The sequence below is a fragment of the Mobula birostris genome, chromosome 7 (assembly GCF_030028105.1).
Source record: "Mobula birostris isolate sMobBir1 chromosome 7, sMobBir1.hap1, whole genome shotgun sequence".
Classification (NCBI taxonomy): Eukaryota; Metazoa; Chordata; class Chondrichthyes; order Myliobatiformes; family Myliobatidae; genus Mobula; species Mobula birostris.
In genome coordinates, this window is record NC_092376.1 from 54335447 (window position 1) to 54349951 (window position 14505).

At 36.9% G+C, this 14505-nt stretch overlaps 1 protein-coding gene across 5 annotated transcripts in view; it reads right to left on the reverse strand.

Annotated features, from left to right (window-relative positions):
• The window catches only part of ranbp2 (RAN binding protein 2), a 72596-nt gene that overhangs the window by 41973 nt on the left and 16118 nt on the right, over positions 1 to 14505 (reverse strand). For 4 of the 5 annotated variants that reach the window (XM_072263185.1, XM_072263184.1, XM_072263182.1 and 1 more), the window contains exons 9-20: positions 13436 to 13642; positions 12879 to 13060; positions 12627 to 12802; positions 12421 to 12544; positions 11316 to 11477; positions 10461 to 10598; positions 10227 to 10376; positions 8823 to 9032; positions 7671 to 7754; positions 6947 to 7082; positions 6279 to 6373; positions 1840 to 6202 (exon numbers count right to left, since the gene is read on the reverse strand). In XM_072263185.1, the coding sequence (XP_072119286.1) occupies positions 1840 to 6202; positions 6279 to 6373; positions 6947 to 7082; positions 7671 to 7754; positions 8823 to 9032; positions 10227 to 10376; positions 10461 to 10598; positions 11316 to 11477; positions 12421 to 12544; positions 12627 to 12802; positions 12879 to 13060; positions 13436 to 13642 (6027 nt within the window). The remainder of the gene's footprint in view (positions 1 to 1839; positions 6203 to 6278; positions 6374 to 6946; positions 7083 to 7670; positions 7755 to 8822; positions 9033 to 10226; positions 10377 to 10460; positions 10599 to 11315; positions 11478 to 12420; positions 12545 to 12626; positions 12803 to 12878; positions 13061 to 13435; positions 13643 to 14505) is intronic. The other variant, XM_072263183.1, reaches the window with a different exon arrangement.

The window sequence follows — 14505 nt, forward strand, 5'->3', positions numbered from 1 at the left end:
AGATAAAAGGCAAAATATCAATCAGTGATGAGCCATATCGTTAGCTGCTACAGTAGGGAAAGTTTGGAACATATAACCAGATGGACAACACTATTAAGACAGCGTTGTCATATGCTTTCGGGAGAACCATGGGCAAGTAACTAGCAAGGCAGATGATCCCTTGAGTAAAGCAAATACAACCAATGAACCTGACTTATGGACATCACATGGAAGGGATAACACATAGAAGTAACGAGCAAATGAAGTGTGTGATGCAACTAAATAGCTAGTGTATCCGTAGAACCTTCTGGAAGGTAATGAGCTAGCAGGCACGTGGAGAGGTAGTGGTAAGTACAAACAATGCTAGGAAGAGACAGAAGTAAGAAAAACAAAAATAAAAAGCACGGATTCTGAGATGGTAGATTCACAGATAGTACCAATACATAAGATAGTTTCAGTAATCTGTCAGTATGATAGTACTCTACAATAATTACCAAACACAGAGAGCATGAGTGTATTAATTGGGCAATTTCTAATGGTATACACGGGGTGACCCAAAACTACCGGTGTAGAGGAAAAATCAGTTGCTTTGAATTCTCTCAAAATACATGGCTAAGGAGCCAAGATGTCTCAGTGCAGCCACTTCTACCCATCAGCCACCTTTAAAAACATGCTCAACATTTTTCAAAAAGCCAAACAAAAATTAAAATACATGCAGAAGTTACTGTGCTGTGGTAGTATATGCTTTGAAAAATACCACTGCAGAATCATCCTACAATTCAGATGCAAAATACCAGAAATACCTTTATTTTCACACCATGGGACAGATGTGCTTGTCCAAAAGGCAGATGGATTAGATTTGAAAAGACTAAAATTAAACCCTAAAAATAAGAATGTGCACATAAGTGTCTAGATGTAAAGAGATAACCAAAGGATCCTTTCCAAGCAAAGCACAAATTACTTAACGTTAGCAACTTACTCTTACCATTTATTCAACTCAAATGAAAAATAATATGCTTATTTAAATATGCTCATGAAATGTTAGGATAAAAAGTCCAATAAATCAGCATTCATAACACATTAATAACCCAAAGAAATCATAATTAATACCATGCTGTTAAACAGTAATACCAGTATTTCTGAATGGTAAAAGGAAAATGCTTTGCCTTTCTAACTACTGTTAAAATTCTCAGTGTTCAAATCTCCCCTTGTGCCTACCCAGGACTTCTCTAATCCAATCAGGTCTTAAGATTCTAATTTAATTTTTCTTTTGGACAGTACAAGTTTATTCAATCATTGTCCCTGCAAATAACTACTAGACTTCAGAATTACAAGAAAGGCAGTTCCATTTAGAGAAACTGGATTATATTACATTAAATGTGTGCATTTCTTGTGGTCATCCTACCAAAAATAATGAATTTTCAGAAAAAAATTGATGGACAATGACATCAGAATTTCAGTGCAAGGGACTGAATCTTTATAATGGAAAAGCAGATCAATTTTGTTTTAAATCAAAAGGACCTCCATAGAAACTTCTTGCATGTGATAATATATGCATTAAGAATGCCTTTAACAAAGAGAATAAAATTGTTTGGAAATTCCTTTAAACAAGGGTAGTGAAAACTTTTCTACAGAGTGGATTTAATAGCACACTAACAAAAGCAGAGATTAATAATAGCCAGCTTGGTGGCCAAAAGTGATGATGCCAAGTTTGAAAAGTTGTCAGAAAGGGAATACTGTGTGGCTGGGGTAGTTTTCCTTCAAAGAACAGAAGGATAATTGCGAAAGAATATCTAGCAAGAAATATGTGTACAAAGGAGACAATGTGATCAAAGGCTGTTTTCAGATAGAGTGACTTACCAGATTGTGGTCTATTAAATAGAGTCTGTTTGGATTTATCTTCAGTTGCAAAAGCAGTTTCCACACCTTCTGCTGTTGAATTTGAAGACAACAAGCTGACCACTGAAGACTTTGAGAGAGATGCAGCTGCTTTACGAAAATCAAATCCACCATTAGCAACATCTTGCGGTTTATTCTTTACAGCACAGGAGTCACTTTGTACTTGGTCTTTTAACGTTGAACCTGTACTTTTAAAACTGAAACTAAAGGACCCGGCTGCTGAATTACCTAATGTGAAAGGCCTCTCATTCTCACTGTTGAAAATGGATTTCATAGAATCACATCCAAATACAAACTTTAATGGAGGTGCTTCAGCCACGCTAGTACTCGGTGACTTGACCGCACTATTTGAAATTGAAACACTACTATTTGTTTGCTCTGTCGTTTCCTTAATAGTCTCCTCCATCATTGACACTGAAATCTTACAAGGAGATTCCCTTGGGGTAGTTTCCCTTGAAGACAATGGTGTAACTAATGTTCCTTGTTCTTGAGCCTTCTTGGCTTCTTCAAAGAGGTCTCTGAAAGAGTTAGCAACTTCTTGTTGCTTAAAACGCACAGCTAACTGTTCCACCTTTGCCACATCATCTGCAAAATCCATTACACTCCAAACAAAAGCTTTCTCAGTTCCTTTCATGGGCTCAATTTTCACATCTGGTGTCAGCCAGTGATTAGCACAAATTTTCAACACCTGATCCCTTCTCATAACTACCCGAACTTTTTTGGAATCATAATTTTGTAAAATTTTCAGGTCCCCTATCCCCCTCTCTTTCCACTGGCCCACTTCCTTATCATAACGGTAAAGTTTAGCTCTGTGACAGAAGATAACTTGCTCATTCTCCTCTCCTGTTGATACGTCAATCAAATCAGGCAATGGAACAACTGGTTCAAAATGTTGTATGTCCTTTTCTTCTTCTTGGCCAAACTCTGAGTCTTCATCTGTACCTACAGACAACCCACTCTGGTTCAACTTAGGAGATTTTAATGGACTCAAGCAGGGTTGGAAATTAAAATTAAAACCAGTTGCTGAATCACCAAAACGGAAAAGGTTTTTCCTCACTGGACTGCTAGTGTCAGGAGATCCATACCCAGTGCTAGACACACTAGTATCCAAAGCTTCTTCACGTAGATCGTAATTATCCCACTCCAAAGTAGGTCCAGTACTTTCAGAATGTGGTTTAATTACTAAACCAGATGTACTGCTGCTTTCAGATACAGAACTCAACATATTCCCTTCATCCTGCAAGCTTCCTTTCTCATCTTTTAAGAAGTGTTTCAGGTCTTTTAAACCATTTTTCATTTCTTCAGCTTTTTGTATTAGTCGAGCAGTCTTGCCATTGTCCAATAGTTTATGAGGTGTCTGTAGTGGTATATCCAACAGCAATCTTTGGAATTCCTCAAATTTTTCCTTAAACTCTTCAGCCAATTCAGGTGTTTTAAACTTTGCTGCTAGCTGCTCTGCCTTTGCCTCACCATCTGAAAAGTCACTAGCCAACCACATCCATGCCCTATCAGAGCCCATTAAGGGTTTGAGGTTCATTGTTGTAGTTATCCAGTGATTTGCGCATACTTTTAAAACTTGCTCTCTACGCATTAATATCCGAAGCCGGCCATTGGCTTTGTTTTGGAGAACTTTGAGGTTTCCAACACCCCGCTCCTTCCACTGGCTGCTTTCTGAATCAAATCTAAATAGCTTAACTCTCTGTGAATAAAGTACCAATTCATCTTCTTCACCAGTAATAAGATCTACTTTTTCAGGCATAAGAACCACAGGTTCAAAATGAATATTATCCCCCTCTTCAGTTTTATAGAGTTCATCATCTTCATCAGCAGAAGTAGCTGTTGTACATGTTGAAAACAGTTGCTGACCTTCTCCTTCAAAACCTTTGAAATTAGGATCTTTGGAGCCAAATTGAAAACCTTTATCTGCAGACTTTGCTAAATCAGCAAAAGTAGAGACATTCATATCTTTACCTAGAATAAAATCTTGACTTTGGTTTGAAATGTCAGAGTTTAGAACTTGATCTTTGTCCGATTGTGCAGTGATTCTGTCCCTCTCCTTTTGCTCAGCAAAGGCTTTTAAGAAGAGTGCAGCCGATCCTTGCTGACTAGTTTTTTTAGTAGAATCTTTGCATGCATCCGGCAAACCAAATGTGAAGCTACCACCTGAACTAGATGAAGGAAATGTAAATGCAGGACCGGAAAATGGTCTTGAAGACTGAGATGATGGTGGTTCAACCTTGAAGCCTGCAGTATTGTTTACACTACCATTCCCAAATTTAAAACTACTTGCTGGGAAGTTAACGTTAAATCCAAATTCAGGTGCATCTGATTTGGGGCAAACTCTGCCAAGAGCAAATGTTGTGGTAGAAGCTGCTGAAACTCCAGCCGTTTTATTGCTTAATCTGGGTGTTTGACAAGCAGCACAGTTTGTCATTTCTGATTCATTTCTCACAAAACATGAACCACAATCCCATTGTCCTTCTTTTTTGGAAAATAATCCTGCCAAGCTTTGTGTGGCGGTTTTCTCACTGAATGCTGGTTGGGCAACTGTAGTAACAACTGGAATTTTGTCATTGGGTTTTGATGCCTGACAAGTCATACATCTTGTCACTTCCAAATTTCTCTCCAAAGTGCTGCAATCACACTGTCCTTTTCTGGCAAATATTCCTTGTAATGTGTCTCGTGTCAAAGTAGATGTTCTCTCACTGAAGGCTGACTGGCCAAATGAAGTAACAATAGGAAGTTTGCCATTAGGTTTGGGTGCCTGAAAGGTTGCAGATTTTGCATCAGTATTGATAAGTTTGTCACCAAACCCTACTGGTTTGGTAAAAGCTGTAATCTTCTCAGGTCCTTCAACTGCACTTCCATTTTGCACTAATTTTGCAACTTCCATTTCTGAAGCAAAAGGTAAACTTTGTTTTCTATTAGTGACATTAGGGCTTTGGCAAGATAGACACACAGAATCTGAAGCGGTGTTTCGTACAAAACATGAGCTGCAATCCCACTCACCAGGTTTCTTCAAAAACTGAGCAGCAAATCCAGAGTCTTCAGTAGACTTAACAGTACCCAAGTTCACATCAGACTTCAACTTGATTCCCACTTTCTGTTCTTGGCCAAACAGACTGCTCAGTTTTAGTTCATCATCTTTAACCAAGTTTTGTGCTTCTTCAAATTTGGCTTTGAACAATGCAGCTTCATCTGCTGTTTTAAAGCGAACAGCAAGTTGCTCAAATACTTGCTTTTCATCAGAATAATCCAAGGCACACCAGACCCATGATTTATCAGATCCTTTATTTGGTTTCAACTTCATATCTGCAGTAATATAATGGTTTGCACAGATCTTAAGAACCTGATCTCGTCTCATTAGAAGCCGGATTTTCCTGGATGTCCTGTGTTGTAGTAGTTTTATGTGCCCAATGCCTCGTTCCTTCCATTCTTTGGTCTCGGTGTCAAAACGGAAGAGTTTAGCTCTGTTGGAAAACAATAGTTCTTCATCTTCTTCTCCTGTTTTTACATCTACTTTGTCAGGAAGTGGTACAACTGGGTCAAAATGTGGCCCATCTTCTTCATCAGGTACACTGTCGTCATCACTTTCACCATCCTTGTCTTCAGCATTCTCTCCACAAGTTGCGGGCTTGCTAGTATCCTTGAAACCAAACACCTGATTACTCAGTACATTGAATGTATTCTTATTTTGTCTTTGAGCCAAAACGTCACTAAAAGAATGCTGCTCTCCTTGGGAAAAGGAACTCTCTCGACTGTGCATTCCTTGTGTAGACATTTGACCTAGAATCAAATCATTTTTTATAGGCCTTCCAGCAGTTAAAATTCCTAGGAGACTATCACTAGCAGATGACGGTGGTGTCTGAGCTTTCATCTGTGGTGATGAGAATGTAAAATCTCCCTCATTATTCTTGAAATTTGAGTTAAATTTAAATGTTGTTGCTGGTGTTGAGTGCAATAGTCCAGTAACCAATGAATTTTTTGCAGCTTCATTTTGTATTTGTTGATTAGGTGTTCCAAATCGTCCTTTAGTTTCTGTAGGTTTCATAGGTTGCATTCCTGCAGGCGGTTTAGTGAAGTAACCAGGCTCTGGCAAAGGTGGGTTTGTGCTTGTTTGTGGAATGCCATGATTGTAGTAGTCTTCACCAAATGGAGAAAGCAATCCAGTTGCGGGAGATTCAAAATGCAACTGTGGCCCATACATATCTTGTGAATAAATACATGCCGAATTGGTTTGAATAGGAGGTGTGTGAGCTTGCTGCTGATATCCATACACAGACTGTTGTGGTGGAATCCGACCAATTCCATATGTAGGAGTCTGCTTCAAAAAAAAGAAAACACAATGTTAATCTGTCAATACACATACATTTCCAAATAGAGAATATCAATTTGGATACCTTGGTTGGAGCCACGTTGGATGCTGCTCTAAGATGATATTGGGAATTGTACATTGGAGATTGATTGTAGAACACAGTTGATCCTGAAGTAGCAACTGAGAGAATGTGTTTTAGTTTGTACCTTCAAAAATGTCTCACCGACAAATTAAGTATTCATGATTCACTATTAAGGCATTCAAATTGCTTCAGGTAAAGCATATTTTAAACTATTTGGCAAAGCTAAAACAATACTCTGAAGGCCGAGTAAATTAAATTAGAAGCCCAAGAGCCTGTTGCTGCCATTATTGGGTAATGTTTCTTAGTAAAATTTCTTTACAGTTTGCCCGAACAATCAAAAGATGAATTACAACTCAATTCGTTTAAACAAAATATGAATGGCATGCTATCACAAATTAAAAACCCAGTTGTATATTACATTCAAGTGATATGACCACAGAATTTGTTACAATTTAAATAATTATCTATTTATAACCAAGTTACCTTGCTAACCGAACATTAACAGATCAATAGAGCTCTGTATTGGTAAATTACTTCACTACAAGATAGAAATGCCATTAACTTTATTTGCTGCATGGAACTGAAATTCCAATGCCACCCCTCAAAGCATAGTTTACAGATGTCACTCCTTTATTATGGGACACTCATTTAATAGTCTGCTTCATATTTACCTGTTAAAGGTGGCCCCTGAAAGCTTTGTACTCCTTGATAATTTTCTGTATGGGGATCACAACTATCTGCTTGCCACTGGGGTCGTGGGGATTCTGTTGCACTTGAATTATTCATCTTCAGCTCACGGACTTCACCCTGGTAATATTTTGAATAAATAGCAAATTGTATCTGTTCCAGTTGTTCTAAAATTTACATATTTTAATACATCAGACAAAAACAGCAATGAGAAACTGTTTCAAATCAGTTACTCAAAATGCATTTCCTAAGACAAGGAACCAAAATTCGCAGCACAACTTCACTACAGACTTAAATTACATGTCCTACCCCCCCGCCCAGTAAATTCTGAAAGTTACACTATCCCGACACAAGGTATTACCAGTCAAATTTACGTGGATCTTCTATTGGAAGTTTTATCTACACCTCAACTGGAATGACAAGCATTGCTACTTTTCATTTGCTTTGACAGGAATTCGACATTCCCTGACATTCTTTAGAATGCCTCTTGCGCAAATGAATCACGATGTATAAAGTTTGCATGCTGTAGGAAAACAACATGCATATTTTACATGCTGTTTAGCAGATCACAATGCTTAAAATGTTAAGCAGCAATGAAGAGCAGCAAAAAAGATACAAGAACCAGCAAAGAAGATAACTTTTTAACCAATTATTTCATAAATTCTTCATTAATCTACGCAAATTTCTACATTTCTGAAGATGACATACCTTTAGCTGTTCCACTTGTTGGCAAAGCATCTGAAGCAAATGTTTTTGATCTTCAGCCCAGCGTGGAGGAGTCTTTGGAGACCACTGAAGAAAAACCCCAAGTTAAGCTCTCAAAGAATTAATTTTCCTTCCATGAATTGTTTAGTTCATATTTCAAAAGGAAGTTATTTCCAGCACTTAAAGACCCTTATTCAAAGTATTGCCTCCCTTCTGTGTAACAAACTATTTAATTCTTAAATATGTACTATTTCATATTTCTCACAATTTGGCCTAGGCAGAGCTAGCCCACCAGTCCCATTACCCCCACTTACTTCCCGAAAATCTTTCCACTTTCACATACCCATCAACTCCACCACAATTATCCCACCTATACTCAGTAACTTACAGCAGCCAAGTAACATGCCAAATAACTTCAGGATGTCAGAGAAAATCAAAGTATGTAGGGGAAAATGTCTTAAACACCATTTGCTGTCAGTATTAAAAACAGGTGCTGGAGCAGTAGCGCTACCTGTTAAGTCACTACACTGCCCAATGAAATTGTAAATTTTGTCTAATCATTACAATTTCTGTTTAAGGCACAGCATTAATAAGGAACAGCTTCCAACAGATTAAATGCTTCAGTAAATAAGTTCGTGATCAGTGCAAAAGCAATCTTTGCTTTCCCATATGCACCTGAAGTCCAATGCCCCAAGCTGTAATAGCGCCATGCTAACATTAGCACAAAGATATTGCAGCATTCGGAGTTCCAATTCACCTATAAGGAATCTATACATTCTTCCCATGAAATGTGTGGATTTTCTCTGGGTCCTCCAATTTCCTCCCACAGTCCAAAGGTGTACTGGTTATTGGTAATTGTAAATGGACCCGATTAGGCTAGATTTAAAAACTGGGGCGGGGCACAGCGGAGGTTACTGGGGAGTGCAGCTCAAAAAGCCGCACTGCATCTCTAAATAGTTATAAATTGAACATCACTAATATGAAAGCATGTCCTTCATCCCGTACATAACTAAAGTGAATAGGGATGGAAAGAATGGAGTCAAGAATGGCATTACACTTTATAGACAAGTCTAAAAATTTTCATATTAAATCTATGAAGTTAAAGTTCACAATATTTATTTGTTGCAGACTTAAAACAATTTGAAAAGAATTTACCTTGTAACTTTTGGTTGGCGATGGGCTAAGCTTTACCGGAGATAGGGTAGAATGTTTCACTGGAGTCAATTCTGGAGAAGTGCCATTTTCAGCTATCTGGGAAAATGCATTGTCTTCTTCACCATGGTCAAGCTCATCATTATTATACTCTTGAAGATGCTGACTTACCAATTCCAGCATTTCTTTTACTGCATCTAAAGGCACAGGCAACTGGGGATAAAAGGTTGCATAAATAATTAAACCAAAGGTTTAGGATGACAAAGGGGAAATTGAAAATAGTTAAGTATTTTCAGAGAAACAGTGGAAATTATGCAAGGCACAGCTTTTCACTGTAGCTCAGTAAGGGACAATAAATCAATTTTAATTCCAAATTAGAACACAGAGACAAGCAAGTAAATCACAATGACATGAAGTTTTGGAAATTGGATAAACAGATTAGGAATGACCTCTTGTCGTGCAATATTCAGAAGGTGAGATGAAAACTACAGAAACATGCATATGCGAAATAAAAATCTAAATGTTAACTGTAAAGATTTGACTGCAAACAGCAGGCAGCAAGACAAGATGATGCCAATGGACTATGCTCTATTTCTGATTGATCAAAAAATGGACAAGAGTTGTTTTGGAAGAGTAGTTTAATCAAATACTGTAATTAATCTGAAACATTCGAAAACAGCAATTGAGATAACCAATTAATTTGCTTTAGTGGCACTGGATGGAAAAGTTTCCCTTTAAATGGTCTGACCAGGGAAAACTAATTTGCGTTTAACTGTTAAAAGTGAGATCAGATTTCTTCTTAAGTGCCAAGTCTCCATTAAACACAAGCCAAATTGACACTGGATATGCCCAGGTCTGGAAAGAACTACCAAGAAGCTATTTAGCTGACTTCAGCCAACTATCTACTCAAAGATCCCTAACCAACTTTCCTCATTGCGTGAATTAAATGACCTATAGTTGTACTCTCAACACTCTTGCTAATACTAATACTCTTCAGACCTTCTGTGAAATATCTGACAAAAAAGGTAAAATCCAAATTACACCAGCACTCAGAGACATGGAATAAATAAATAAATAGAGATATACCGGTCACTTACCAAAGCAAGATTCCAATGTGCAAATGGCCACCAAATACAACTTCAACACTCTTGCTAATACTAAATTTCTGCAAGTTGAGAGTACAACTATAGGTCATTTAATTCATTTATTCACTGGAGAAGTATTTTGAAGTTTGGAATCTAAACACATGAATGTCAACAAAAACAAAATCAAGCACAAAATGTTATCCATATGGTTGAGAATTGCATTCTATTTTGCCTAGACTTTGTCCATGAAGATCAAAAATTCACCTGCCAGCAAGATTAATTCTACATAATGCAAATGCCCTATTAGTTTATGGGCACTTACACTGTCAATAGTTGTTACGTTAGTTTCAGCTTCAATCAGCACTTTTTTTAGATATGCTCTGCTACGCAGTAAGCAAATTTTACATTCTTCATGTTCATCAGGTGTCATTCCATCACCATTCTCATACTCTTCAGACCTTCTGTGAAATATCTGACAAAAAAGGTAAAATCCAAATTACACCAGCACTCAGAGACATGGAATAAATAAATAAATAGAGATATACCGGTCACTTACCAAAGCAAGATTCCAATGTGCAGCAATGTTATTGATGGACTCAAAAGCAGCAATTGCCTCATCAATTTTTCCATCAACTACATCAAGTGTAGCAAAAGCAATTTCCGCTTCCCTTTCATAATCGTTAACTTCATCAACCTAAAATAAGCACAGTCTTAACTGAAGTAGCCATCAGTCACTTTGGTATATAATACTATAGCCTATGTAAATTTTTATTTACTAAAATTTCCTTTATGAATGTTTGTCATTGAAGCTGAAATCTCAGGTTAAATTCTGTGAACCCATCATGCTTTGCCAAAAACATTTTGCAAAACTAAAGACCAAATACAGCAATTTATTTCGGGGGCAAGGCATCAATATTTAATCCATAGCTAAATCTTTGACTAAAAGCAAAACAGCTTTCAGAGGAGAAGCGATAGCAAATAGGATCCCCATTGTAAGAATTTCAAGAATTCTACCTAAGCAGAATCAGGTAAAGGTAAGACTCAGCAAATGTACAATTCAAATAATATGGACAAATTTCAAATTGATGGTTTTAATAGGTTTTTTTTAATATAAAGGTGATGCTCATTTGTGGCCAATGTAAATTGTTTTCAAAGCATTGATATCATTACATAAGGAGTTAGAAATAAATGAGAATGTCAAACATATCTATATAGTAATAGTGTGTTGTATACTAGGCAATGTGGGACCTCAGTGATAAAAGTATTTCCAAACTTAACCCAAACCTTTACATTTAAGAATAAATACATCAGGATAAGTTACATGGACAAGGTTTTTCAAGAACAGAGAGATATTTTAGTTCCAGAAAGAAATAAGTTAGTTCCAAAAAGAAATAAGACTTTGCATAGTTACCTTAATTTCCCTGCTATGGAAGTGCATAAACAATGGATCAATAGGCTCATGAATGTTCTTTTTCTTTCTAATGATCTGTAGCAATGGCTGAACTTTCTTCCAGTAAAAGGCACCCCGTCCGATGTAGTCCTTTTGGTCATAATACGAATTTAATCGACTTCCCTATACAGACAATACAAACTATTAGGATCTGCATTTTTTAAAAAATTAAAGATAGGCTAACAAAATTACCTTAGCATAATTTCAGGCAAATAAAACATAGATTTCACGCAGTTTGGTTCAAACAAAAACATATTTGTTAAGGGCAATGGAATAGATAAGAGAGCATCCCATACAAAGGTTGTGTTTTCAGTTTTTCCAATAGCACATCACAGTTACAGTCAGATGCACATAATGTTGACAGTGGCAAGTGAGGAACAGAATAGTATAAAATGCCAGATTTCAGAGCAACAATACAATAAAGGAATGTAAGGGGACAGAGGGCTGCTAGATAGTACCACCTGAAGAGCTTAAGTTGTCTCTCCTGGGGTGGGAAGAGTCACTCATATCAAAAGGGCAAAGACAATGCTTATAAAAAAAGGGAAGTTTTTAAAAACTTTGTTCAGGCAAGGAAAGATAGAAGGGAAAGGAAAGAAGCACATACACCTCAGGGACAAGATAAAAATAGAGGGTATGAGGTGAAATTGTAAAAAAAATAAAGATCCAGGAAAAGATGGAGATATAATATTTTCACTATGTCTGTGAGGAGCAGTCAATGAGTGTGTGCAGGGGAAAGCAATCAAACCTTAGTAATAATACTTAAGTGCTGATTAAAATTTTGTGGAGATAAGGGTTATTTTCTGGAGCTGGCAACAAATTGAAAAAGAAAGATTTGCTTAAAAGAATGAGCTAGGAGTCATAAGTGCTTGACAGAACACTAACAATACATAAATGTAAAATTTTGTGGAAACAAATATGAATGTTTTGAGTTTTACAGCTGCTGAAAGTACTATAAAATGTAATACTAGTAATTTAATAAATCGAATGCATAACATTAAGTAGTTGATATAACAGTATAATAAAACTGAATTAACATTTTCTAAAATGCACACCATTCAGTACTTACAATGTTGACCAAGCTCCGTGCCCAGTGTATGATTAGGGCGGGCTGAAGTCCGTGCTTTTCTAATGCCCTTAGAGTAGCAAGCTCATGCTGGATTACAAGTCTCATCTTAACTGATGTACCTGGTCTAAAAAAGAACAATGCTGCAGTAAACTGTCTTAAATTTTTTTAAATTCAAACAAAAATTACAAAAGCAATAGAATATTTACTGTGCTTTTTTGTAGACAAGGTTGCAAACAGCATCCCACCAGGCTTTTTGTCGCTCTGTATAGAGTAGCTTACTGATTGCAAGGGGCAAGCACTTTGGTTGGTGTAAACTGTAATGATGAGCTGCTTTATCTTGTAACTGTGTGTGACTTGAAAATATCACTCCAAGAAGAAAAACCTGAAAATATTTTATTAAATTAGTATTGTTCACTTTTAACAGCACTTTAAAAAATTAGTACTGCTTTTAATCATACCTCAAGATCTAAAATACAAAGAGTCTCAGGAGCATTTGTGTCAAGCCGTGATGTTTCCTGGGGCAATTTAGGAAATAACTGCTTCAACCAATTCCGGACCACAGGTAACTGAGCCATTGAAAATTGCTGCAACCCAAGCCAGACAAGGTGCTGCAAATTTGAACCATGCAATCTAACACAACCTAAAGAGAGCACAGATTACAAAACTAGTTTTAGTTAAGTTTTGTCATGTACTCAATTAAAATACAGAAAACCCAAATTACGTGCTAATCTAAATTGCATTTTATCAAAGCCTGATGTAGGATTAGCTTTACCGAGAGAAAAATACCCCATTCAATTCTGCAATAAAATTTACTTTACACATATGCATGTATTTGCAGCGTCCCTTTATCTCGTTATTTCAGAAAGGGGAATGAACAGAATGAAAATTCCCCCAATTATAACACTCCATGCAACCAATCAATAAAATCAAAACTGAATAGGAAAACACTAATGATTATGTAGCAATTTAATGATAAAGTACTGGAATATTTCAAATCTTAGAAGTTTCTTTTTACCATCATCACATTTTACAAGATAGTTCATGTCTGGTTGGCTTCCTGTAACATCTCGGATGTCATCATTGGCTAGAAAAGACCTTTCAGAAGTTAGACTTCCAAACAATGTTTCAATCAATGCAGTTTGGCCACCTTTATTTGCAAAAGTCTTCACCACTTCTTTGTGATAGTCAGGCCTTCCAACCATTAAGTTCAATAACATGTGACCTACAAAAGAGAAGGAACTGTTTTGTAAGGAAGGAAGGAAGTCTGTAGAGAAAAATTTAGTAATAACTCATGAATAAATTATACCAGGTTATACTGAAAATTTATCAAGGAAAACACCATTAATGTCAGTTATGGTTTAGTTGATAGTACTTTTGCCGTATCAACAGCTGCAAGATCAAGATCTCTTCAGAATGGAGAACAAGAACCTATATTCAACAGAATACTGACAGTGCGCTACACTATTAGCTTAATATTCAAAACAGCCAAAATAGGCTCCAGGAGTTTGGAAAGGAATATGGAAATGGTTTATAAGCTGCAACAGGAGGAATCAGCAGTGGGAAGTCACAGCTGAGACAGGTAATTGCACATAGGTGACTGTTGGCTAAATTTTAGATAAACCTTCAGCATATAAATTTCATCTAGAAAACTGCAAACATTGAACTACATGGGGAAAGATAAGCAAATAGAAGAGAGGGTGAAATGAAAAGGAAGATAGTTAGAGATGGATAAATGGAGCTGTATAATCATCATCCAAAACCGCAATTACCACAAAATGCAATCTTCATCTTCACCCCTAGAATGAATTGTGAGCATGCCATAGAGGTGCAGAAAAACTATACCTATGTTTCATCAATTCTACCGAAACTTTTGATAAGGTGAGACAAAGAGCTGATTAAAAATCCTTCAGCAATTGAACATTGGTGGGAAAGATGGCTGCATGGAGCTTAGAAGAATAGAGGGCTATGGGTAAAGCCTAGGTAGTTCTAAGGTAGGGACATGTTCGGCACAGCTTTGTGGGCCGAAGGGCCTGTATTGTGCCGTATGTTTTCTATGTTTCTATGCTTCTATATAGAGTCATCAGA